The 24,443-nt window shown below is 41.8% G+C and overlaps 1 protein-coding gene across 2 annotated transcripts in view; it reads left to right on the top strand.

The window, feature by feature from the left end:
• snx2 (sorting nexin 2) overlaps nucleotides 1-24,443 on the top strand; it is a 76,843-nt gene that overhangs the window by 47,398 nt on the left and 5,002 nt on the right. For both annotated transcript variants that reach the window (XR_015078212.1, XM_085986721.1), the window contains exons 9-12: nucleotides 7,331-7,444; nucleotides 7,695-7,788; nucleotides 14,057-14,262; nucleotides 16,814-16,957. Coding sequence is in view for 1 of the 2 variants with exons in the window: in XM_085986721.1 (XP_085842847.1) it covers nucleotides 7,331-7,444; nucleotides 7,695-7,788; nucleotides 14,057-14,262; nucleotides 16,814-16,957 (558 nt within the window). In the remaining variant the exon portion in view is untranslated. The remainder of the gene's footprint in view (nucleotides 1-7,330; nucleotides 7,445-7,694; nucleotides 7,789-14,056; nucleotides 14,263-16,813; nucleotides 16,958-24,443) is intronic.

The raw sequence follows: 24,443 nt of genomic DNA, 5'->3' as shown, positions 1-24,443 counted from the left end.
AATAAGGGAACATCTATAATTATGGGGGATTTTAACTCTCATATTAATTGGACAAATCAAATTGGGCAGGGCTGCCTTGAGGATGAGTTCATTGAGTGTATTAGGGATGGGTTTCTTGAGCAGTATGTAACTGAACCGACCAGGGGGCAAGCAACCTTAGATCTGGTCCTGTGTAATGAGACAGGATTAATTTAAAAATGTCCTAGTAAAGGATCCCCTTGGAATGAGTGACCATAACATGGTTGAATTCCATATTCAATTAGAGGGTGAGAAGGTTGGATCTCAAACAAGCGTGCTAAGCTTGAATAAAGGAGACTATGAAGGTATGAGAGTGGAATTGAGTAGAGTGGATTGGGAAAATAGATTAAAGGGTAAGACGATACATGATCAGTGGTGTACATTTAAGGAGTTATTTTACAACTTCCAAAAAATATATATTCCACTGAAGAAAAGGGTGTAAAAGAAAAGACAGCCATCCGTGGCTAAGTAAAGAAATTAAGGATAGTATTCGACTAAAAACAACAGCATATAAGGTAGCCAAATCTAGTGGGAGGATTGGGAAAACTTTAAAAGACAGCAAAAAATAACAAAGATTGATTAAGAAAGGGAAGATAGATTATGAAAGTAAATTAGCAAAAAATATAAAAACAAATAGTAAGAGTTTTTATAGTTATATAAAAAGAAAAAGGGTGGCTAGTAAATGTTGGTCCTTTAGAGGATGAGACTGGGAAATTAATGGTGGGAAATATGGAGATGGCCAAAAACACTGAATATTTTACATCAGTCTTTACAATAGAAGACACTAAGAATATCCCAACACTGGACAAACAGGGGGCTAAAGGGGGGGGGGAGGAGCTAAACACGATCAAAATCACTAAGGAAGTGGTACTCGGTAAAATAATGGGACTTGAGGCGGATAAATCACCTGGACCTGATGGCTTATCTCCTAGGGTCTTGAGGGAAGTGGCGGTAGGGATTGTGGATGCATTGGTAATTTTCCAAAACTCCCTGGACTCGGCAAAGGTCCCGGCAGACTGGAAAACTGCTAATGTAACACCCTTATTTAAAAAGGGCAGTAGACAGAAGGCTGGAAACTATAGACCGGTTAGCCTAACATCTGTGGTAGGTAAAATTTTGGAGTCCATTATTAAGGAGACAGTAACAGGACATTTGGATAATCATAATTTAATAGGACAAAGTCAGCATGGTTTTATGAAGGGGAAGTCATGTTTGACAAATTTGCTGGAGTTCTTTGAGGAAGTAACATATAGGGTGGATAAAGGGGAACCAGTGGATGTAGTGTATTTAGACTTCCAAAAGGCATTTGACAAGGTGCCACACAAGATTATTGCTTAAGATAAAAAAATCACGGGATTGGGGGTAATATTCTGGCATGGATAGAGGATTGGCTATCTAACAGAAGGCAGAGTTGGGATAAATGGTTCATTCTCAGACTGGCAATCAGTAACTGGTGGTGTTCCGCAGGGGTCAGTGCTGGGTCCCCAACTCCTTACAATCTATATTAACGATTTGGAGGAGGGGACCGAGTGTAACATATCAAAGTTTGCAGATGATACTAAGATGGGAGGGAAAGTAGTGAGTGAGGAGGACATAAAGAACCTGCAAGGGGACATAGACAGGCTAAGTAAGTGGGCAGAGATTTGGCAGATGGAATACAATACTGGAAAGTGTGATGTTATGCACTTTGGCAGGAAAAATCGTAGAGCAAGTTATTATCTTAATGGCAAGAAACTGGAAAGTACTGAAGTACAAAGGGATCTGGGGGTCCTGGTGCACGAAACTCAAAAGGTTAGTATGCAGGTGCAGCAAGTGATTAAGAAGGCCAATGGAATGTTGGCTTTCATTGCTAGGGGGATAGAATATAAAAATAGGGAGGTATTGCTTCAGTTGTACAAGGTATTGGTGAGACCGCACCTGGAATACTGCGTACAGTTTTGGTGTCCATACTTAAGAAAGGACATACTTGTTCTCGAGTCAGTACAAAGAAGGTTCACTCGGTTAATCCCGGGGATGAGGGGGTGGACATATGAGGAGAGGTTGAGTAGATTGGGACTCTACTCATTGGAGTTCAGAAGAATGAGAGGCGATCTTATTGAAACATATAAGATTGTGAAGGGGTTGGATCGGGTGGATGCGGGGAGGATGTTCCCGATGATGGGTGAAACTAGAACTAGGGGGCATAGTCTTAGAATAAGGGGCTGCTCTTTCAAAACTGAGATGAGGAGGAACTACTTCACTCAGAGGGTGGTAGGTCCATGGAATATGCTGCCCCAAAAAGCTGTAGAAGCTACATTACATAAATTTAAAACAGAAATACAGTTTCCTAGAAGTAAAGGGAATTAAGGGTTACGGGGAGCGGGCAGGAATTTGGACATGAGTCTAGGTTCGGATCGGACATGGCCCTGTGGGTAGCGGAGCGGGCCGTGTAGCCTGATCCTGCTCCTATTCCGTGTCTAATTCTGTTAGATTCAGGAGATGGTTCTGTGATAGTGGATTGGCGGTTAGGATCAGATCAGCCATGATATTGAATGGCGGAGCAGGCTCGAGGGGCCGATTGGCCTACTCCTGCTCCTAGTTCTTATGTTCTTATTTAGTACCTCAGCCATGCCCTCTGCCTCCATGCTTAGGTTTCCTTTTTGGTCCCTAATTGGCCCCACCCCTCCTTACTATCCATTTACTATTTATATGCCTATAGAAGACTTTTTTGAATTCCCTTTTGTTAGCTGCCAATCTGTTCATACACTCCACCTTATTTCCTTTCTTACTTCCCCTCTGAATTTTCTATATTCAGCCTGGGTCTTGCTTGTATTCTCAAACTGACATCTGCCATATGCTGATTAGTGCAATTTCACTGCTGTAGGTGGCATGGAAGCCTGATGGGAGGGCTTTGGGTGGGGGGTGTTGGAATTGCAGTTGAGGCATTTCCTAGTATTACTGCACTGATTATTTTCTTAAATTCTTAGAGATGTGCTTAATCTGATCTATGGATTGTTGTCTGGATCAAAATTAATTTCTCTTTTTTTTCATTTGAATTCAACAGATGAATGAGATTGCAGGTTTTTTTTTTATATAAATGTGTCAACACGTCAGACTAAATTGGAAATTTGCATTATATGGGCCTTTAATGGGAGAAAAACAAATAAATTGCTTGTTTTGGTTTCTCCTGTTACAGTACTGTGGATCTGTTACTTTGAGTGAACGAGGTTGGCAATTTTTTAAAAACTCCGCCCTCCCCCGCAGCCCCCAAAACACACTCCCAGCTTTAAAAAACCTAATTGACCAGGTTTTGCTGTAAAAATAACAGAACACATGCTGTTATGCACAAATCAACCAGCAACTTATACTGAGTAAGAGCTACCCCATGAATTGTGAATCGCCATAAGTTGCTTTGCTAAAACGGCATCTCGTGCTTAACCTCTGATTTTCATGAACTTGCTGTGTGTGGCCACAGAAATTTAAGTCTTATTATCAATGTAAGGACCCTATTAATACAAACATACATATTAACATACAAATCAGGAGTAGGTCCCTCGAGCCTGCTCTACCATTCAATAAAATCATGGCTGATCTGATTACTCCACATTCCCGCCTACCCAATAACCTTTCACCCCCTTGCTCATCAAGAATCTATCTACCTCTGCCTTTAAAAATATTCAGACTCTACTTCCACTGCCCTCTGAGGAAGAGAGTTCCAAAGACTCACGACACTGAGAAATTTCTCATCTGTCTTAAATGGGCGACCCCTTATTTTTATACAGTGACCCCTAGTTCTAGATTTTCCCACAAGAGGAAACCTCCTCTCCGCATCCACCCTGTCAAGACCCCTCAGGATCTTGTATGTTTCAATCAAGCCACCTCTTACTCTTCTAAACTCCAGCAGACACGAGCCTAGTCTGTCCAACTTTTCCTCATAAGACAACCTGCCCATTCCAGGTATTAGTCTAGTAAACCTCTGAACTGCTTACAATGCATTTACATCCTTAAATAAGGAGACCAATACTGTACACAGTACTCCAGATGTGGTCTCCTCAATGCCCTGTATAACTGAAGCATAACCCCCCTACTTTTTTGTATTCAATTCCCCTTGCGATAAACGGTAACATTCTATTAGCTTTCCTAATTACTTGCTGTACCTGCATACTAACCTTTTGCAATTCATGCACTAGGACATCCAGATCCCTCTGCATCTCGGAGCTCTGCAATCTCTCACCATTTAGATAATGCTTTTTTATTTCTCCTGCCAAAATGGACAATTTCACATTTTCCCACATTATACTCCATTTGCCAGATCTTTGCCCACTCACTTAACCTATCTATATCCCTTTGTAGCCTCCTTATGTCCTCTTCACAATTTACTTTCCTACCTATCTTTGTCATCAGCAAATTTAGCAACCATACCTTCAGTCCCTTCATCCAAGTAATTTATATAAATTTTAAAAAGTTGAGGCCCCATCACTGATCCCTGTGGCACACCACTCGTTATATTTTGCCAACCAGAAAATGACCCATTTATGCCTACTGTTTCCTGTTAGCTAGCCAATCTTCTATCCATGCCAATATGTTACCCCCTACACATGAGCTTTTATTTTCCACAATAACCTTTGATGTGGCACCTTATCAAATGCCTTCTGGAAATCTAAGTACAGTACATCCACCGGTTCCCCTTTATCCACAGCACATGTTACTTCTGCAAAGAACTCCAATAAATTGGTTAAATATGATTTCCCTTTCACAAAACCATGTTGACTGATTACCTTGAACTTTTCTAAGTGCCCTGCTATAACTTCTTTAATAGCTGTTAACATCTTCCCTATGACTGATGTTAAGCTAACTGGCCTGCAGTTTCCTGCATCCTGTCTCCCTCCCTTTTTGAATAAAGGAGTTACATTTGCTATTTTCCAATCTAATGGAACCTTCCCTGAATCTAGGGAAAAACCAACGCATCAACTATCTCACTAGCCACTTATTTTAAGACCCTAGGACAAAGTCCATCAGGACCTGGGGACTTGTCAGCCCACAACTCCAACAATTTGCTCAGTACCACTTCCCTGGTGATTGTAATTTTCTTCCCTTCCATTTCCTGATTTACAGCTATTTCTGGGATGTTACTTATATCCTCAATAGGTGAAGACCGATGCAAAACACCTGTTCAATTCAACTGCCATCTCCTTATTTTCCATTATTAATTCCCCAGACTCACTTTATAGGACCAACATTCACATTAACTTTTTTTTTTAAAATATCTACAGAAACTCTTACTATCTGTTTTTATTTTTCTAGCTAGCTTTCTCTCATACTTTAATTTTTCTCTCCTTAATGTTTGTCATTCTTTGCTGTTTTTTTATATTCTGTCCAGTCTTTGGACCTGCCACCCATCTTTGCGCAATTATATGCTTTAGTTTGATACTATCTTTAACTTTTTTAGTTAACCACGGATGGTGGGTCCTTCCCTTGGAATTTTTCTTTCTCGTTGGAATGTATATATTCTGTGTATTCTGAAATATCCCTTTTAAATGTCTGCCACTGCAACTCTGACCTATCCCTTAAACTAATTTGCCAGTTCACTTTAGCTAGCTCTGCTTTCATGCCCTCATAATTGCCCTTATTTAAGTTTAAAATACTAGTCTTGGACCCACTCTTCTCTCTCAAACTGAATGTAAAATTCAATCATATTATGATCGCTCCTACCTAGGGGCACCTTCACTGAGGTCATTAATTAATCAATCCTATCTCATTGCACAATACCAGGTCTAGTATAGCCTGCTCTCTGGTTGGCTCCAGAACGTGCTGTTGTAAGAAACTATCCCGAAAACATTCCATGAACTCCTCATCTCGGCTACCTTTGCCCATCTGATTTTTCCAGTCCATATGCAGATTGAAATCCCCCATGATTATTGCCGTACCCTTCTGACAAGCTCCCATTATTTATTCCTTTATACTCCATCCTACCATATGGTTACTGTTGGGGGGCTTGTACACCACTCCCACAAGTGACTACTTGCCTTTATTATTTCTCATCTCTACCCAAACCGATTCTACATCCTGGTTTCCTGAACTTAGGTCATCCCTCTCTATTGTGCTAATACCATCATTAATTAATAGAGCCACCCCTCTACCTTTTCCCACCTTCCTGTCCTTCCTAAATGTGAAGTACTCTTCAATATTCAGGTCCCAATCCGTCATCCTGCAGCCATGTTTCTGTAATGGCTATCGGATCGTACTTGTTTCAGTTCAATTGTTTTGTTTTGAATGCTACGTGCATTCAGATGCAGAGCCTTTAGTTTTGTCCTTTTTTTATTATTTTTGTAACCCCTAGCCTTATCTGTTTTACCCTTAGATTTGTACACTCTATCCCTTCCTGTCACAGTCTGTATCATTTCCCATATTAATACCTTTCTCTATTGCCTTGTCTTTACTCTTTGATTTACCACATCATCTTCCCAAATTTGATCCCTTGCCTCCACTATTAAAAGCCCTCTCTACTGCCCTAGTTATGACTCGCCAGAACATTGGTCCCAGCACAGTTCAGGTGAAGACCGTCCCAACGATACAGATCCCACTTTCCCCAGTACTGGTGCCAGTGTCCCAGGAATCGAAACCCATTTCTCACACCAGTCTGAGCCATGCATTCATCTCTCATTTTATTTACCCTATGCCAATTTGTTCGTGACATAATTGTTAATGACTGTAAATCAACCTTTCTTGCCCAGAAAGTAAACCCTCTCCCTCTTTCTTCCCCCCCCCCCCCCCCCCCCCCCCCCCCCCCCTGCTCTGTGCTGTTATCGCTCACACTTGCAGCAAATTTTGTTTAACTTATTTGTACTGTTGTCCATCTGACTAACTAGGCATGCTATACCATGAGATCCCCCACTCCTGCAAAATCTGGCCTAATAAAACATAGGTATACCAACACACTGCATAAACTACTTGCTTTAAATTGTGTTGGCATTGAAGCAAAATTTCATATTGCTCTTATTCTAGGCAAATCTTTAGCTGGCAGTATTGCTCAACCGAGCAGTGTATTTAGTCGATTTAATGTTTTGATAGAACTGCTTCAGATGTAGTGACTAAATGGGACCTAGAACTTTCATCAGAAGCAAATAGTAACTGCTGTATTCAGTTCCTTTTGGAATTTTAAGGGTCATTAGAAAGTTTGTACCTGAAGTGAGTAGGCTGCAGTACAGAGTTGAAGTGAGTATATTGAAATGTATGAGAGCAGAAAATGCTGTGGCCCTTTCTTTGCACTTTAACTAGACACAAGCAAGGCTGTTAACAGGATTGCTCACCCTTATTTGTCATTCAATTCTAGCTGCCTCGTGCGGTTAGCACCCAGGCTCTAAGTGGAGCAGGCATATTGAGGATGGTGAACAAGGCCGCCGATGCTGTCAACAAAATGACAATCAAGATGAATGAATCGGATGCAGTAAGAGCTGATTTTTGAACCTGATTAATGAGATGAATTAATGAGATTCTTCAGTTCCTTTCTAAGGGTGAAAAGACAACGAAATGGGCTAGCTATTTGCTTATTTTCTTTTGATTCACAGTCAAATTGGTGTAGGCTGTGACCAGAGTTAATTTGTTTTTCCTTAAAGGAAGAAATGTAGTTTACTGCTGGTAACGTAATTTGTAATGATTTTGTTCGTGGTAAATTAACTCCATTCTTCATCTGACAGTGGTTTGAGGAAAAGCAGCAGCAGTTTGAAAATCTGGACCAGCAGTTGAGAAAACTACACACCAGTGTTGATCTCCTGGTCTGCCACAGGAAAGGTTTGTAAACTATTATGTTGAGGCTCTGAAGACAATCACTGGATATAGTGGGCTGTTTAAATACTTGCATATCTAGCCTCTGTTTTGAGACTTGTATGGATTTTCACTATTTTCCAGAAATCAGAGCAACATTCAAGTCTGGCTGCAGCCAATATTTTGAATGATCAACCCCTATTTTCTGGCATTTTATTGTAACTGTTGTGACTCCACCTCCCATACTTGGGTGCTTTGCGAGGTGGCGGGGGGGGGGTGGGGGGCGGCGGGCGGAGAAAGAGAAGACAGAAGGAAATTACTGTGAAGTGTACAGTTAAAATTTACCAGTGATGATTTAGCTATCTTTTAACCTTGTAATATCTGATTCAATGCCAGAATTTTTGAGTGTCTCACACTTGACTCACTGGTTCATGTCCTGCAGTCAGTTGTTGACTTTTTTCTCTAAAATTAATGCTGTTTTGAAACATGCCTTTTACAGCTCGGAGGGAAATGCCAAGCCTACATTTGTCATCCTGTGATTGATTTGGTTATTGCAGTGCAATAATCATTTTCAATCAAACTTGGCGAAGCAAGGTATAAGATTTATTTCTATAGAAGCATGGAAGGAGGCCATTTGGCCCATTAAATCTGCACCAGCTCTTTCAAAGAAGAATCCAGTTAGTTCCAAACCCCAGCTCTTTTTTCCCCAAATCCCTGCACTTTTCTCCAAGTATTTTTCCACTTCCCTTTTTGAAAGCTACTATTAAATCTGTATCCACCACCACCCTCCTATCGGGCAGTGCATTCCAAAGCTGAACCACTTGTTGAGTTTAAAAAATGGTTTTCCTCATATCACAGGGAATGGTAGCATAGTGGTTATCTTACTGGACTAATGATCCAGAGACATGAGTTCAAACCCCACCACAGCAGCTGGGAAATTTTAATAAGCCAGTATCAGTAATGGTGACCATGAAACTCATTGTTGTTTAAAAACCCATCTCGTTCAGTAATGTCCTTCAGGGAAGGAAATCTGCCGTCCTTACCTGGCCTGGCCAATATGTGACTCCAGACCCACAGCAATGTGGTTGACTCTTAACTGCCCTCTGAAATGGCCACTCGGTTGTAAAAAAACACTACGCAAAACAAGAATAAAACCAGATGGACCACCCAGCATCGACCTTGGCACCGGCTACGGACACTACAACGGCACACCCAGCCCAGTCGACCCTGCAGAATCCTCCTCACAAACATCTGGGGACTTGTGCCAAAATTGGGAGAGCTGTCCCACAGACTAGTCCAGCAACAGCCTGACAGTCATACTCACAGAATCATACCTTTCAGCCAATGTCCCAAACTCATCCATGGGTATGTTCTGTTTCACCGGCAGGACAGACCCACCAGAGGTGGTGGCACAGTGGTATACAGTCGGGAAGGAATGGCCCTGGGAGTCCTCAACATTGACACCGGACCTCATGAAGTCTCATGGCTTCAGGCCAAGCATGGGCAAAGAAACCTCCTGCTGATTACCACCTACGCCCTCCCTCAGCTGATGAATCAGTACTCCTCCATGTTGAACACCACTTGGAAGAAGCACTGAGGATAGCAAGGGCACAATGTACTGTGGGTGGGGGACTACACTGTCCATCACCAATAGTGGCTCAGTAGCACCACTACTGACCAGAGTCCTGAAGGACATAGCTGCTAGTCTGGGCCTGTGACAGGTGGCGAGAACCAACACAAGGGGAAAAACCTACTTGACCTCGTCCTCACCAAGCTACCTGTTGCAGATGCATCTGTCTGCGACTGCAGTGACTACTGCACAGTCATTGTGAAGACTAAGTCCCATCTTCACACCGAGTGCCACACAACACGATGGAGGGTGTCCTAGCACCGTGCTAAATGGGATAGATTCAGAACAGATCTAGCAGCTCAAAACTGGGCATTCATGAGGCACTGGGCTTTCCGCATCAGCTGAATTGTATTCCACCACAATCTGTAATCTCATGGCCTGGCATATCCCCCTCACTACCATTGCCATCAAGCCAGGGGACCAACCCTGGTTCAATGAGGAGTATAGAAGAGCATGCCAGGAACCGCAACAGGCATGCCTAAAAATGCAGTGCCAACCTGGGAAAGCTGCAACATAGGACTACATGCATGCTAAAAAGCAGAAGCAGCATGCTATAGACAGAGCTAAACTATTCCACAATCAACGGATCAGATCAAAGCTCTGCAGGTATGCCACATCCAGTCGTGAATGGTGGACCATTAAACAACTAATGAGGGGAGGAGGAGGCTCCATGAATATCCCCATCCTCAATGATGGTGGAGCCCAGCATGTAGTGCCAAAGTCAAAGCTGAAGCATTTGCAACCATCTTCAGCCAGAAGTGCCAAGTGGATGATCCATATCTGCCTCCTCATGAAGTCCCCACCACCATAAGCCAGTCTTCAGCCAATTCGATTCACTCCATGGGAGATCAAGAAACAGCTGAGTGCACCGGATACAGCAAAGGCTGTGGGCCCCGACAACATCCCGGCTGTTGTGCTGAAGACTTGTGCTCCAGAACTAGCGGTGCCTTTAGCCAAGCTGTTCCAGTACACCTACAACACTGGCATCTATCTGACAATGTGGAAAACTGCCCAGGTATGTCCTGTCCCAAAAAAGCAGGACAGATCCAATCTGGCTAATTGCCACCCCATCAGTCTACTCAAATCATCAGCAAAGTGATGGAAGGTGTCATCGACAGTACTCACCAATAACCTGCACACTGATGCCCAGTTTGGGTTCCACCAGGACCAATCTGCTCCAGACTTCAATACAGCCTTGGTCCAAACATGGACAAAAAGCTGAATTCCAGAGGTGAGCGTGACTGCCCTTGACATCAAGGCAGCATTTGACAGTGTGGAATCAAGGAGCCCTAGTAAAACTGAAGTCAATAGGAATCGGTGGGTGGGGAGAGGAAACTCTCCATTGGCTGGAGTCATACCTAGCACAAAAGATGGTTGTGGTGGTTGGAGGTCAATCCTCACAGCCCCAGGACATTGCCGCCAGAGTTCCTCAGGGCAGTGTCCTAGGCCCAACCATCTTCAGCTGCTTCATCAATGACCTTCCCTCCAACATAAGTCAGAAGTGGGGATGTTCACTGATGACTGCACACTGCAAGTGTTCAGTGCCATTTGCAACTCCTCATAATGAAGCACTCCATGCCCGCATGCAGCAAGACCTGGACGACAATCGGGCTTGAGCTGATAAATGCCAGGTAACATTCGCACCACACAAGTGCCAGGCATTGACTATCTCCAACAAACGAGTGTCTAACCACTGCCCCTTGACATTCAACGGCATTACCATTGCCAAATTCCCCCACTATCAGTAGCCTGGGGGTCACTTGACCAGAAACTTAACTGGACCAGCCACATAAATACTGTAGCAGCAGGCCAGAGGCTGGGTATTCTGCGTCGTGTCTCGCCTCCTGACTCTCCAAAGCCTTTCCACCATCTACAAGGCACAAGTCAGGAGTGTGATGGCTTACTCTCCACTTGCCTGGATAAGTGCAGCTCCAACAACACTCGAAGCTCGACACCATCCAGGACAAAGCAGCCCGCTTGATTGGCACCCCATCCACCACCTTAAACATTCACTCCCTCCACCACCAGCATACCGTGGCTGCAGTGTGTACCATCTACAAGATGCACTGCAGCAACTTGCCAAGGCTTCTTCGGCAGCACCTCCCAAACCCACAACCTCTACCACCTAGAAGGACAACTGCAGCAGGTGCATGGGAACACTACCACCTCCAAGTCACACACCATCCTGACTTGGAAGTATAGTGCTGTTCCTTCATTGCTGGGTGAAAATCATGGAACTCGCTCCCTAACAGCAGTGGGAGTACCTTCACCACACTGACTGCAGTGCTTCAAGAAGGCGGCTCACCACCACGTTCTCTAGGGCAACTAGGGATGGGCAATAAATGCTAGTGTTGTCAGCGACGCCCACATCCCATAAACGGAAAAAAAATCAACTCTTTTGCCAATCACAGTAAATCTGTGCCCTCTGGTTATCAACCCTTTAGCCATTGGAAACTATTTCTCATTTACTCTATCTAAACCCTTCATGATTTTAAACACCTATCCAATCTTTTCTCCTCTGCTCTAAGGAGAACAACCTAGCTTCTCGAGTTTAGCCATATATCTAATCCCTCATCCATGAAACCACCCGACTATTCTGTACCTTCACCACCTCCCTAAAGTGTGGTGCCCAGAATTGGACACTATAACTAGTGTATTATGTAGGTTTAGCATAACTTCCTGGCTTTTGTACTCTGCCTCTGTTTATAACGCCCAGGGTCCCATTTGCTTTATTAACTGCTTTGTTAACCTGACCTGTCACCTTCAAAGATTTGTGTACCAACACCCCCAGGTCTCTGTTCTTGCACCCCCTTTTAAAATTATACCATTTCAGCTTGTAATGTGTCTCTTCATTCTCCCTACCAAAATACATCACCTTTTTTTTGTGTTGAATTTCATCTGCCATGTGCCCACCCATTCCACCAGCCTGTATCCTCTTGAAGTCTATTACTATCTTCCTCATTATTTAGTACGCTTCCAAATTTTGTCATCTGCAGATTTTGAAATTGTGCCCTATACCCCCCAAGTCATTATAGTCAGTCATAACGGCACAGAATGAGGCCATTCGGCCCATCAAGTCCGTGCCGGCTCTCTAGAGCAATCCAGTCAGTCCCATTCCCCTGCTCTATTCCTGTAGCCCTGCAAGTTTATTTCCCTCAAGTGCCTATCCAGTCTCCCCTTGAAAACATTGAGTGTGTCTGCTTCCACCACTTCCGTCGGCAGCGAATTCCATGTCCTCACCACTTGCGTAAAGTTTTTCTTCACATTTCTCCCCTGTAGCTCTTGCCCAAAACATTAAATCTGTGTACCTGAGTGTGTCAGAAATGGCAGTGGTCCTAGACTGCTAGCAGTGAACTCTGGGGAACGCTACTGTATACCTCCCTCCAGTCTGTGAAACAGCCATTCACCACAATTGAGGCGAATGGTATAGATGCATTTAAGGGAAAGCTAGATAAGCATCTGAGAAGGGAACAAAGGGTTATGCTGATAGTTAGATGAGGGAGGAGGCTCAAGTGGAGCATAAATGCTGGCCTGTTTCTGTGCTGTATATTCTATGTAACTCTTTGCTATCCCTTAGCCAGTTTTGTATCCATGCTGCTGCTGCCACTTTTATCCACAGGCTTCAATTTAACTAACAAGCCTATTATGTGGTACTCTATCAAATGCCTTTTGCAAATCTATGTACACATCACCTGCACTGCCCTCATCCACCCTCTGTTACCTCATCAAAAAACACAATCAAGTTAGTCAAGCACAATAGCAAAATACTGCAGATGTTGGAAATCCGAAATAACAACAGAAAATGCTGGAAAAACTCAGCAAGTCAGGCAACATCCGTGGAGAAAAATTTCTCTCCACGGATGTTGCCTGACTTGCTGAGTTTTTCCAGCATTTTCTGTTATTTTAGTCAAGCACAATTTGCCCTTAAATCCATGCTGGCTTTCCTTTATTGGTCCATACTTGTCCAAGTGGCTATTCATTTTCTACCGTTTTTTTTAAAATTTCTAAAAGCTTCTCCACCACCGATATTAAACTGACTGGCCTGTAGTTGCCAGGTTTATCCTTCCCTCCTATTTTGAACAAGGGTGTAACATTTGCAATTCTCTAGCACCAACCCTGAATCTGAGGAGGATTGCAAGATTGTGGCCAGCACCTCTGCAATTTCTACCCTTGCTTCCCTCCGCAATCTAGGCTGCATCTCCTCTGGAGTGGGCAACTTATCCACTAAGTACTGCCAGCCTTTCTGGTACCTCATCTTTATCTATTTTTATCTCTTCCAGTATCCCGACAACCTCCTTATTTATCCTCGCTTTGGCAAATTCCTCTTTCTTGGTAAACACTGATGTAATGTACTCCTTTAGTACAACAGCCATGCCTTCTGCCTCCACCAATAGATCTCCATTTTGATCCCCAATTGGCCCCACCAGTCCTTTTGCAGTCTTTTACTGTTAATCCAATAGAAGACCTTTTGGTTTCCCTTTTATGTTGGCCACCAATCTATAACTTGGTTGTACTTTGCAGACTAAAAATGGTTTACTTGTAACACATTTGGGGGCTGGTGTAGTAATTTTGCAACTGTTGGATTTAAAACTTTTTGTAACATTTAAACAGTTACTTAAATTGTTTTTCATAATGGTAAATATAAACCCATTACTTTTTGTTTAGAGCTCTCAGCCAACACAGCTGCCTTTGCTAAGAGTGCAGCCATGCTGGGTAACTCTGAGGACCACACTGCTCTGTCAAGAGCACTATCTCAGCTAGCGGAAGTTGAAGAGAAGATAGACCAGCTTCACCAGGAGCAGGCTTGTGCTGACTTCTACTTATTTGCAGAGCTTCTAAGTGATTATGTTCGACTCATCGCTTCTGTAAAGGTAAACTAAGCGGTCATGCAGATCTGGAGTAATTCCAGCAGGGTCCTCTAGTCAGATCTGTAAAATGCAGCAAACTGAAGATTTGTTCTAAATGTATGGGTGTTAATCAGATACATCCTGTTGACATTTTTGTTCTAACTTGGGACAAACCACATTCAACTTAAGTTGACTTGTAACTACCATACTAAAACCAATATGCCCTGAAACATGGAGCTAAATCCCTCTTGAGCAAAGGAACAGTACACTTTGGACTGAACAGGTGAATAATTTAAAAGCTATGTCTTTGGTAGTCCATACAATGGTCTTGTTTCTTTTTCATTCTGTTTAAGCACAAACTTGACCTTCTCCTCAGACACTACATGCATTATGGGATGGGAACTGCTTTGTTGTATCTGGCCTCTGCTTGTACAAATAAGAACATAAGAAATAGGAGCAGTGGGTAGATAAAACTATAATGGCCAACTGCATTTGGGGTTGTATAAATAGGTCATAAAATACAATAAGAAAGTAATAAACTTTTTATACAAAACTTAGGTCGCAGATTGGAGCACCCCATTCCTAGAAAGGGCACTAGGGTCAGTGTGTGTACAACATGGATTCCCTAGGATGATGCTGTGGATGGAAGACTATAGTTGAGATAATGGGACTATTTCCACTGGAGGACATGAGGTTTTCAAGATGTATGAAGGTTTGAGAGAGCTGGAACAAGAATCATCTTTCCTCAAGGGAGGCAGGCACTGAGGGTTAAATTTAGAATTCTCAAGAGAAATTGGGAAGGTTTTCTTTACTTGCGGTTTGGAGCACAGAATGCTTTAGAATGGCAAGTAATTGAGGCAGAGACGATTGTATCTTTTTAAGGGAGGATTGGATAAATATTTTAAGCAGAAGAAAATACAAGGCAATGGGGCAGTGGGATTAGTTTCTCCTTGCTCTAGCTAAAAGTTGGCACAAACCTGAGCAGAACCCTCCCTTAGAATCATAGAATGGTGCAGAAGAAGGCTGTTTGACCCATTGCACCTGTGTCTGCTCTTTGAAAGAGCTAGTCAGTTAGTCCCACTCCCTGGCTCTGTCCCCATAGCCCTGTAAATTTATTTCCTTCAGATATTTATCCAATTCCCTTTTTTTTTTTTTGTTGTTGAAAGTTACTATTGAATCTGCTCTCATCCTCTCTCCCTGTTGCCTATCACCTTAAATCTGTGTCCTCTTGTTGCTGACCCACTGGAAACCGTTTCTCCTTATTGACTCTCAACCATTCATGATTTTGAACACTGGAGAACAATCCCAGTTTCTCAACATAACTGAATTCCCTCATCTGTAGTACCATTTATAGTAGATCTCTTCTGCACCCTCTCTAGGGCCCTAACATAGTGCGCTGCCGAGAATTGAACTTAATGCTGGGGCTGAACTAGTGTTTTATATATGGGTTTAGCATAACTTCCTGGCTTGTGTACTCTAGCTCTATTAATCCTTTAATAATAAAGTCAAGGATCCCATATGCTTCTTAATGGCCTTCTCAACTTGTCCTGCCACCTTCAAAGACTTGTGTACATACACCCCTAGGTCTCTCTGTTCCTGCACCCCTTTAAAATTGTACCTTTAGTTTATATTGCCCCTCATTCTTCCTACCAAAATGTATCACTTCACACTTCTCTGCATTAAATTTCATCTGCCAGGTCGTCGTCGTACGTGTCTTCATACTGTTCCCTTTGGGGAACTCTATGAAGTGGTGGAAGGATTTCTGGCCGTGATTAACGCTCCTTCCGTGACCGTAACCATCTTCGTACCAGCCATTAGGGTGGTTAGTCCTATGGCAGGAGGGTTTTACAGGCTCTCACAACCCACGGACGCAAGTATCCCGCTGGATGTCAACCCAGAATTTAGAGCCGGAGCTCCGACTCCACTTGCCGGGACTGTCTGGAGCGGGGTTCGAAACCCTACGCCTTCTGGCCCAGCGGCAGGGATGCTACCGCTACGCCAAAGGCCCACTCCTATCTGCCAGGTGTCTACCCATTTCATTTACATTTGAATTTCATGTCATCTACGAACTTTGAAATTATGCCCTGAATACCCAAGTCCAGGTCATTAATGTACATCAAAAAAAGCAGCAGTCCTGATACCGACCCTTGGGGAAAATCACTCTACTTCCCTCAGTCTGTAAACAATCATTCACCAATGCTCTCTGCTTTCTATCACTTAGCCAATTTCGTATCCACACTGCCACTGTCTCTAATCCCTTGGGTTTTAATTTTGCTTACAAGTCTATTATGTGGTACTTTGTCAAATGTCTTTTGAAAGTGCATAACTGCACTTATCAAAGAACTTGATCTAGTTTGTCAAACCTTTAACAAATCCATGCTGACTTTCATTTATTAGCTCATTATTTTCCAAGTGACAATTTTTTTCCCGGATTATTGTCTCCAGGTTTGCCCACCACCAACATTGGGCTGACTGGTGTAATTGCTGGGTTTATCCCCCTCCTCTTCTGTGCTGTAAACTTTTACGGGAAGTTGCTTTTACAGGGTTTAAAATGTCTGATTCCTCTTCGCTGCAGGGTGTGTTTGATTATCGAATGAAATGCTGGCAGAAATGGCAGGATGCTCAGGCCACTCTGCAAAAGAAAAGGGAAGCTGATGCCAAACTCCAGTATGCAAATAAACCTGACAAAATACAGCAAGCTAAAGAAGAGATTAGAGAAGTGAGTATTTTCTTTGTCTGGACACTGTTTTGGCTAAGATAACTGAGGAATATTATTTAGAGCAATATAGGTAATTCTAAACAACGATTGCATTTGCAGATCTATATTATGTTTTGTTGTACATAATATTTGAAACTTACTTAAAAGCTTTACTTTTACAGGCTGCCATAAATCCACAACTGTGTAATGGATAGTAATTTGTAAAATTTTAAACCATCTTTTTTTGATGTGCCTGTCTCAAAAAATGGGCTTTCTGTACACTTGTCTACATTTATCCATAAACGTTTAATTTAACCAATTGCTTCAGCTCATGCAGAGTCTTCTATTGTCCACATTTTATTTTTGCCATTTCGTCTCTGCGTTTAACCAAGCTCCAATGAAGTAAAGTGGTTGGTGTGATGAAATCCAGTTCCAATGTTTAACTTTGTTTTAGTTTGTAGCTTTTTGATTAATGAGCCATTACAGTTGGTAACTTGACAATCTGTAGTCAATTGTAGTGTGCTGAGTATTTGAAAACCAATTATCTCCCTCCTCTGCCTAATTAACCAAATCTAACTTGCACTCGCTCACACATTGTATTTCTTTTTTCTTAAGAGAAATTTTCTAAAAAAATACAGCTTCTAGAAAATACAGTAATAGTTTTTTATTCAGTTTAGATTTCAATATAGCTGTCACTTAAGCTACCAAAATCTGGGGAATCAAGACACTTAAAGGTGATCGGCTTTGGAAATATTTAAGTTTTTTTCATCTTCCTGAAAGTTAAGTCCTTTATCTTTAAGTTACACAACTACAGAAATTATTTGCTGTTGATTTATATTCTAGTGACATTATGTTTTAATCATGCTAATGGTGTGGCTATAAATCATACATCTTGAATGTTCAACGCATTTCTCATTTTTGTGATTTAAAAAAAAAATATATATATATCTTGGTTTATTTGGAGTATCACCCCTTTAAAATTATGCATACCTGTCCAGTGGCCTATTAAATTGTTCAAACCAATATTTTTATCCATTGATCCTTGCTACAACATGTATTTACTAAAGGATGTTGGGGTAGAGATTCTGTTTTAGCTCAATTGTGACCAAAATGCACTCAATTGTGCTGTTTATGTAAATAGATATTGGCGGGAACTTGAAGCCTAACCTAAAACTTAAAATCTTCCATGAACTGGTGCAAACTGGCAGCAAAATAGAATTTAATTGTTTTTTCTTTTCATTAAAAAGTACTCCTGTATTTAAGAGTGATAACCTGGTGCAGTTTTATTAATACAGCTGAAAAGTATTTCAGCAAAAATAAGCCTTTTTAATAAGTGTGCCAGTCTCCCAACTTTAAGTAACCTTATTTAAAATCACTGAAAATGACTTTTTTTAAAAAATGACTATTTAATCTTTTAATTGTACACTAGTCAGTTTCTTACTAAATTAGTTATTTCTTGATCTGAGAAAACGTGCCTACTAGTGTTTGTGCATAGAGTACAATTTGAAGAGCATTGCTGAACCATCGGAATATTGCAATTTTGGCATGGTCAGTTTTGTGGGTGGAGTCTGATTTGAGAGAATTGAATCTTGAACCTGCGTAACAGACGTGAAAAACGGAGAGCAAGTGGTTTTGGCAATAGCTCGCTTGCATTTAAAATTCCCCATTCTTTTGGGCTGGTTCTAGAATCAGTAGTATAGCACAGAAGGAGACCATTTGACCCATCGAGTCTGCACTGGCTCTTTTGAAGAGAAATACTCTCCTGCTCTTCCCCATATTCCTGCAATTTTTTCTCTTTATCCAATTACCTTTTGAAGGCTACTATTGAATCTGTATCATCTACCACCACCCTCCCACCACCCTCCTATCAGGCAGTGCATTCCAAATCCTAACCATTCGTTGTGTAAAAATGTTTTTCCTCATGTTGCTTCTCAAATTAAATCTGTGCACAAACACCCCTAGGTGTCCCCTTTTTTGCACCCCCTTTTCAGCTGATTCAGTCCGGATTGCACTCATGTAACTTGTGGAAACTCAGCCCTGTTGTTATTTTCTAGCTGTTGAATTTCTTATTTGCAGTGTGTTTTGTTTTGGTTCTTTCCTAATCACCTTGCCCTAAATTTATGCTCTGGTGTCTTTGGTCGCTCTCGTGGGTGAGTCCCAACTCCCCATACCTTTTTTTGAGTGTCTATCCTTATCCTGAGACATAGGTAAGCTTTTAGTAAATGTGCAGGAAATTGAACAGCAAATTCTCTCTGGTAATTGATTTTGTCTACTGAACTTGCCTTTCATAAGAAATTACTCAAGATGAAGTCTAAATCTAGGGCAGGGAGCTAGGAAAGAACATAAAGCTACAATTAAAGTGATAAAAATGTTGATGTGAAGAGATTTAAAAGGCCATCACTAGACAAGAGCCCATGGGATCCAGGGTGCCTTGGCGCGTTGGATCCTAAACTGGCTGAGTGGCAGGAGGCAGAGGGTGATGGTCGAAGGTTGCTTTTGTGACTGGAAGCCTGTGTCCAGTGGGGTACCTCAGGGATCGGTGCTGGGTCCCTTATTGTTTGTGATCTACATAAATGATTTGGATGAAAATGTAAAAGGTATGATCAGTAAGTTCGCAGATGACACGAAAATTGGTGGGGTGGTAAATTGCGAGGAGGAAAGCCTCCGGCTACAGGACGATATAAACGGGTTGGTCAGATGGGCGGAAAAGTGGCAAATGGAATTTAACCCTGAAAAGTGCGAGGTGATGCATTTTGGACGGACAAATAAGGCAAGGGAATACACAGTGGTAGGACCCTAGGAAGTACAGAGGGTCAGAGGGACCTTGGTGTACATGTACATAGATCCCTGAAGGCAGCGGAGCAGGTAGATAAGGTGGTTAAAAAGGCATATGGGATACTTGCCTTCATTAGCCGAGGCATAGAATATAAGAGCAGGGAGGTTATGATGGAGCTGTACAAAACGCTGGTGAGGCCACAGCTGGAGTACTGTGTGCAGTTCTGGTCGCCTCACTATAGGAAGGATGTGATTGCTTTGGAGAGGGTGCAGAGAAGATTCACCAGGATGTTACCTGGGATGGAGCGCCTCAGCTATGAAGAGAGGCTGGACAGGCTGGAGTTGTTTTCCTTGGAGCAGAGAAGGCTGAGGGGGGACCTGATTGAGGTGTACAAAATAATGAGGGGCATAGATAGGGTAGATAAAGAGGAACTTTTCTCCTTAGTGGGGGGGTCAATAACAAGGGGGCATAGATTCAGGGTAAGGGGCAGGAGATTTAGAGGGGATTTGAGGAGGAACTTTTTCACCCAGAGGGTGGTTGGAATGTGGAACTCAATGCCTGAAAGGGTGGTGGAGGCAGGAACCCTCACAACATTCAAGAAGCATTTGGATGAGCACTTGAAATGCCATTGCATACAAGGCTATGGACCAAATGCTGGAAAATGGGATTAGACTGGACAGGGATGGACGGGCGGCGCAGACACGATGGGCCGAAGGGCCTCTTTCTGTGCTGTAAAACTCTATGAAGTGTGTAATTTTAAGGGGTCAAATTGCCAAATAAATCATTGATAATATAAAATCGCACAGATGTACTGAATATTAAGTTAGCATGTTTAAACCATGTCATTAGAACATGCAGGAGCAAATTTCTCCAGTTGTATAGCATCAAGATGAGAACTGTACCTTCAGGAAGGTGTACTATAACCAAATTAATTTAAAAAAAATCTTGTTTCAGTGGCAGTAAGTGTTAAAGGTGCTAAATGAAATCTTTTTTTGTAACTTGCGTAATTTGTTTTACCCTGCTTCACAAGGAAATTGAGGAGGTAGGAAGCTTTTTCAAACACTGGTTCGAATAACTGCTACACCTTGTATAAAATCTATTTCAGTAGAAATGTACTTTGCAATTTCACCTATTCCACTTTTTTGTCCATTCTTTACTAGAGATAATTCCCTATTAAAACCAGTTACACTAATTACATTTATTAATCTACAGCTAGTATTTTCAAAGTAATTCCTTACCATTGTTACTTTCACATGGTTTTTATTTCTGATTTTTGTGCAATTTGTTTCCTTTCAATTTTGCTTCCCTTGCTTCTCCCTGAAGCCATTTATTCTTTGGGTATGGTTCCACAAGTGCCACTTGCTGTTTTAGTATATTGCCCAACCCATTAATATGTGAGCTTTAATGGTCAGTGTTTGAATGCTGTTTTGAGGGAGGGAAGTGTGTATTGCATCAGTGTCCTCATTTCTCCCCTCCCACCCCCATCTCTATTGTGCCCTGGCTGAGATCTGTTGGCTCAGCACACAATGGGAAGAAAGCCTTGTACCTTTCTAGTATGCATGGCTCTGCTACTCACAGGACAAACTTGCTAAGCTTTTAGGAGAGTAGATTTTTTTTGCATTTAAAAAAGCTGATTAACTTTCTTCTTTGGGGGGAGGGAAAAAAAACCCCACTGCACCATGGAATTGTCCAGGAAAGTACTTTGGGGGTACATTTTTTTGCTTCTATATCTGAAGAGAAATGAGTTAGTTATAAATCCATACTTTAGGACAAGATGACCTTTTTTATATCCCTCTATATAATAGAGGGGGAAGTAAACCCTAAAATAGGATCACTTTTTTTCTAAAGAAAACTGAGGATAACTAACACCAGCAATAAAGAATGAACAATTGTAGTGGTGGCAGTCAAGGCTTAAAGAACATTCAAGGATTGCAGATTTGCCAAGTCTGATTTTTATATACTAAAATAAAGATATGACTGATTAACTAAATCAATACTTCACATTCACTTCTGCTGTGGTTCCACTATTACAAGATAGTTGTGTAGCTAAAATTACTTCATTAGAAGTAACAACATAGTTTTGACCCTATTCATGCCAAACCCAGTGCCATATAATCAGAATCCTCAGGGAAATGGAGGTAATGTCGGTCACTGGCTTGTGTGCTCAATTGCTTGTTGAGGTCGGGTCTGGTTCCATGGATTGTAGGATGGTCTGCCCTAAAGACAGGAAAGAAATCCGAGTGTAAATTTAATATTTGTGGCCTTGATAAGGAAGCTGTTGGAAAGCATTGTGATTTGGTATATGATCATTTAAAGAGGTCGGTGATTATTAGGGTTGTCCAAAATGGGGTTCGGAATTGTAGGCTATATATAGCGCTCTCATTTGCACTACATATTGTATTCAGTCTGGCCTCTAGACATGGTGATAACTAGATTCTGGAGAGGGTGTAAAACCTAGTGATGAGGATAGGTGCTAAGACTGCAGAAACAGGCTAGAGGGGATATGATTAGTTTTATTTAAAATTAAAGGATCAGATAGAGCTTTGTTAGATGAATGGAAATGGGTAGGGATTATAGAGCAGTAGGACAAGATGCTGAGCCTATAAAATCTCTAGGTACAGAGTAGTGATGCTAGGAAATATTTTTTCACAAGTCATAACTCTTGAACAAACTGTTACTACCTGATTATGTAGTTGCTGAAGTCATTTTAAGAGAATCTGAGAGGATAAGACTTCCAGTTATGGGGGCAAGTTGTTAATGAAACTGATTTATGGGCAACTCTTGTGTTCTTTACATTGGCAAATTCTCCTCGTGTTTGAAAAGAGGAATAAATCTCCACCCAAACCATTGCAACTTGTAAGCTAACATCAGTAACTGGTAAAATAATGGAAAGTGCTCTGTAGGCTGTAGTACTTGTATATCGATAACTACAGCAAACCTGGATTTAGAAAAGGAGGAACCTGCTTGAGAAGCTTATTATTTTGAGGGCATTACAATGAAGTGTATATATAATTTAATTAAGTTTTTGTGACTTGCTAAAAGCATCTAAGTGGGAATCCAGGTTAGGATATGGAGAGTGGATAAGCTCTTTAAGGAAACTGAGGTATAATGACTGGTGGGGAGATGTGAGTAGAGTATCAAATGGGCATGCTTAACCCATGTTTTCTGATCTTCATGAACAGTGGAGGTGTGGAGCTTCAGCCTCTCTGCAACCTTCTCGTGGTAAGCAGTTGTGGATATATGACCATATTCTAATAGCTGATTTCCAGTTAACACTATCCAGCAGCTCTCATCCCAAGTCTTTTATATGACTGATATCTGCCTTTTAACATGGATGTTCTGTACATCCAAGTACACTGCTGCCTATTGTACTAGTAGGATGCCTGCAACTTTATTGAATGCCCTTATCTAGTTAAGAATGTTCCACTTTTTTATCTTGTGAAATATCTCTAAACCTGTTGCAATAGGATGTTTTGTGGATTCTTATTAGGATTACCAGTTTTGTGGATTCTTGTCTGACAGTACAAAGTGTGTGTGCTCATTCTTGCACCTTACAACTGGATTTACATTAGGCAATTTCATACAAAATACACTTCTACTTTGCAATATATGGTGTAATTGGTTGAGCAGAGATATCTCCCATGGCTTTAACATGTTAACCATATTTTATATGCCATGTTTACAGAAGTTATATAACTTGTTTTATAGTTGATGGGATAGTTGGGTACTTGATGGGCACAGCATACCTAGACATGCTACAGAGGTGTCTTTGAATTTATTCTGCCAGACTATTTGCATGACCTAAATGCACTCCTGGCAGATGCTGGATATGAAACAACATGGCCAGAAGTCCAATACATGCAATTCCTGGCTGCTAGCATTGTCATTTTTGGCTTTTGCAGTCTCTGGATCATCTTGGAGAGTTGGACACTTGCCCACTTAATCTTCAAGCTGTTGCAGGATCCTCTGATCCATGGGTAGTTCCTTCAGGTGTCTGCTCAGTGACTTAACTTGGGAGGTTGCCAGGAAAGCTTGGGACAGCACAGTAAAGGTAATGGGTTTCCAATCCTTTTTGGTTTGCATCTGGGGAAAACCTAGCCGAGGAAAATCTATCTTTATAAAGGTGGATTTGGTGGCCCCCCTCTCTTTAATCTTTTCAACATTTCACTCAATTAAAAGCATCCCTTTAAAAAAAGTGTTTGATTTAACTAAGTAGCTGAGGGATTCCATGTGCTTCCTATACACAGGATGTTGAATCACTACTTGCAAATATTAAAATGCTGGAACCTCTGATTTTCCACAAACTTTAGTTTAATAGAATTTGCAATTCCTCTAAAAGGCAATCAACTGTGGTGTATATACAACCTGGTACAAGATTCTGTCTTTCTGTAATGCATTGCACTCAATTTTCAGCATCTCAAAGCCGGCAGGAGATTTGAACATGAGCTCTTGCAGTGGGGTTTGTTGCTTCTACTGAATGCCTCAGGCTTAGATTTGTGCTTTTGGGAATCAACTTTTTTGATGCTTCCATGTAGTCTATGAACAGCATTCTGATGTAGGTCTCTTTACCATCTAAGTGATTCAGTGCAGTGTGTAGAGCAGTTGTGATTGCATCCTCTGTTGATCTGTTTGCACGATAGGCAAACTGGTGTTGGTCAAGAGAGGCGGGAACACTGGCTTTGATGTGAGCCAGGACCAGTCTCTCGCAACACTTCATTATGATGGGTGTGA

This window comes from Somniosus microcephalus, chromosome 1, assembly GCF_052327205.1.
Source record: "Somniosus microcephalus isolate GS21.2 chromosome 1, FLI_Smic_1.0, whole genome shotgun sequence".
In the NCBI taxonomy this organism is placed as follows: Eukaryota; Metazoa; Chordata; class Chondrichthyes; order Squaliformes; family Somniosidae; genus Somniosus; species Somniosus microcephalus.
The sequence above is the reverse complement of the archived record's forward strand: the minus strand, read 5'-3'. Positions and strand labels throughout refer to the sequence as shown.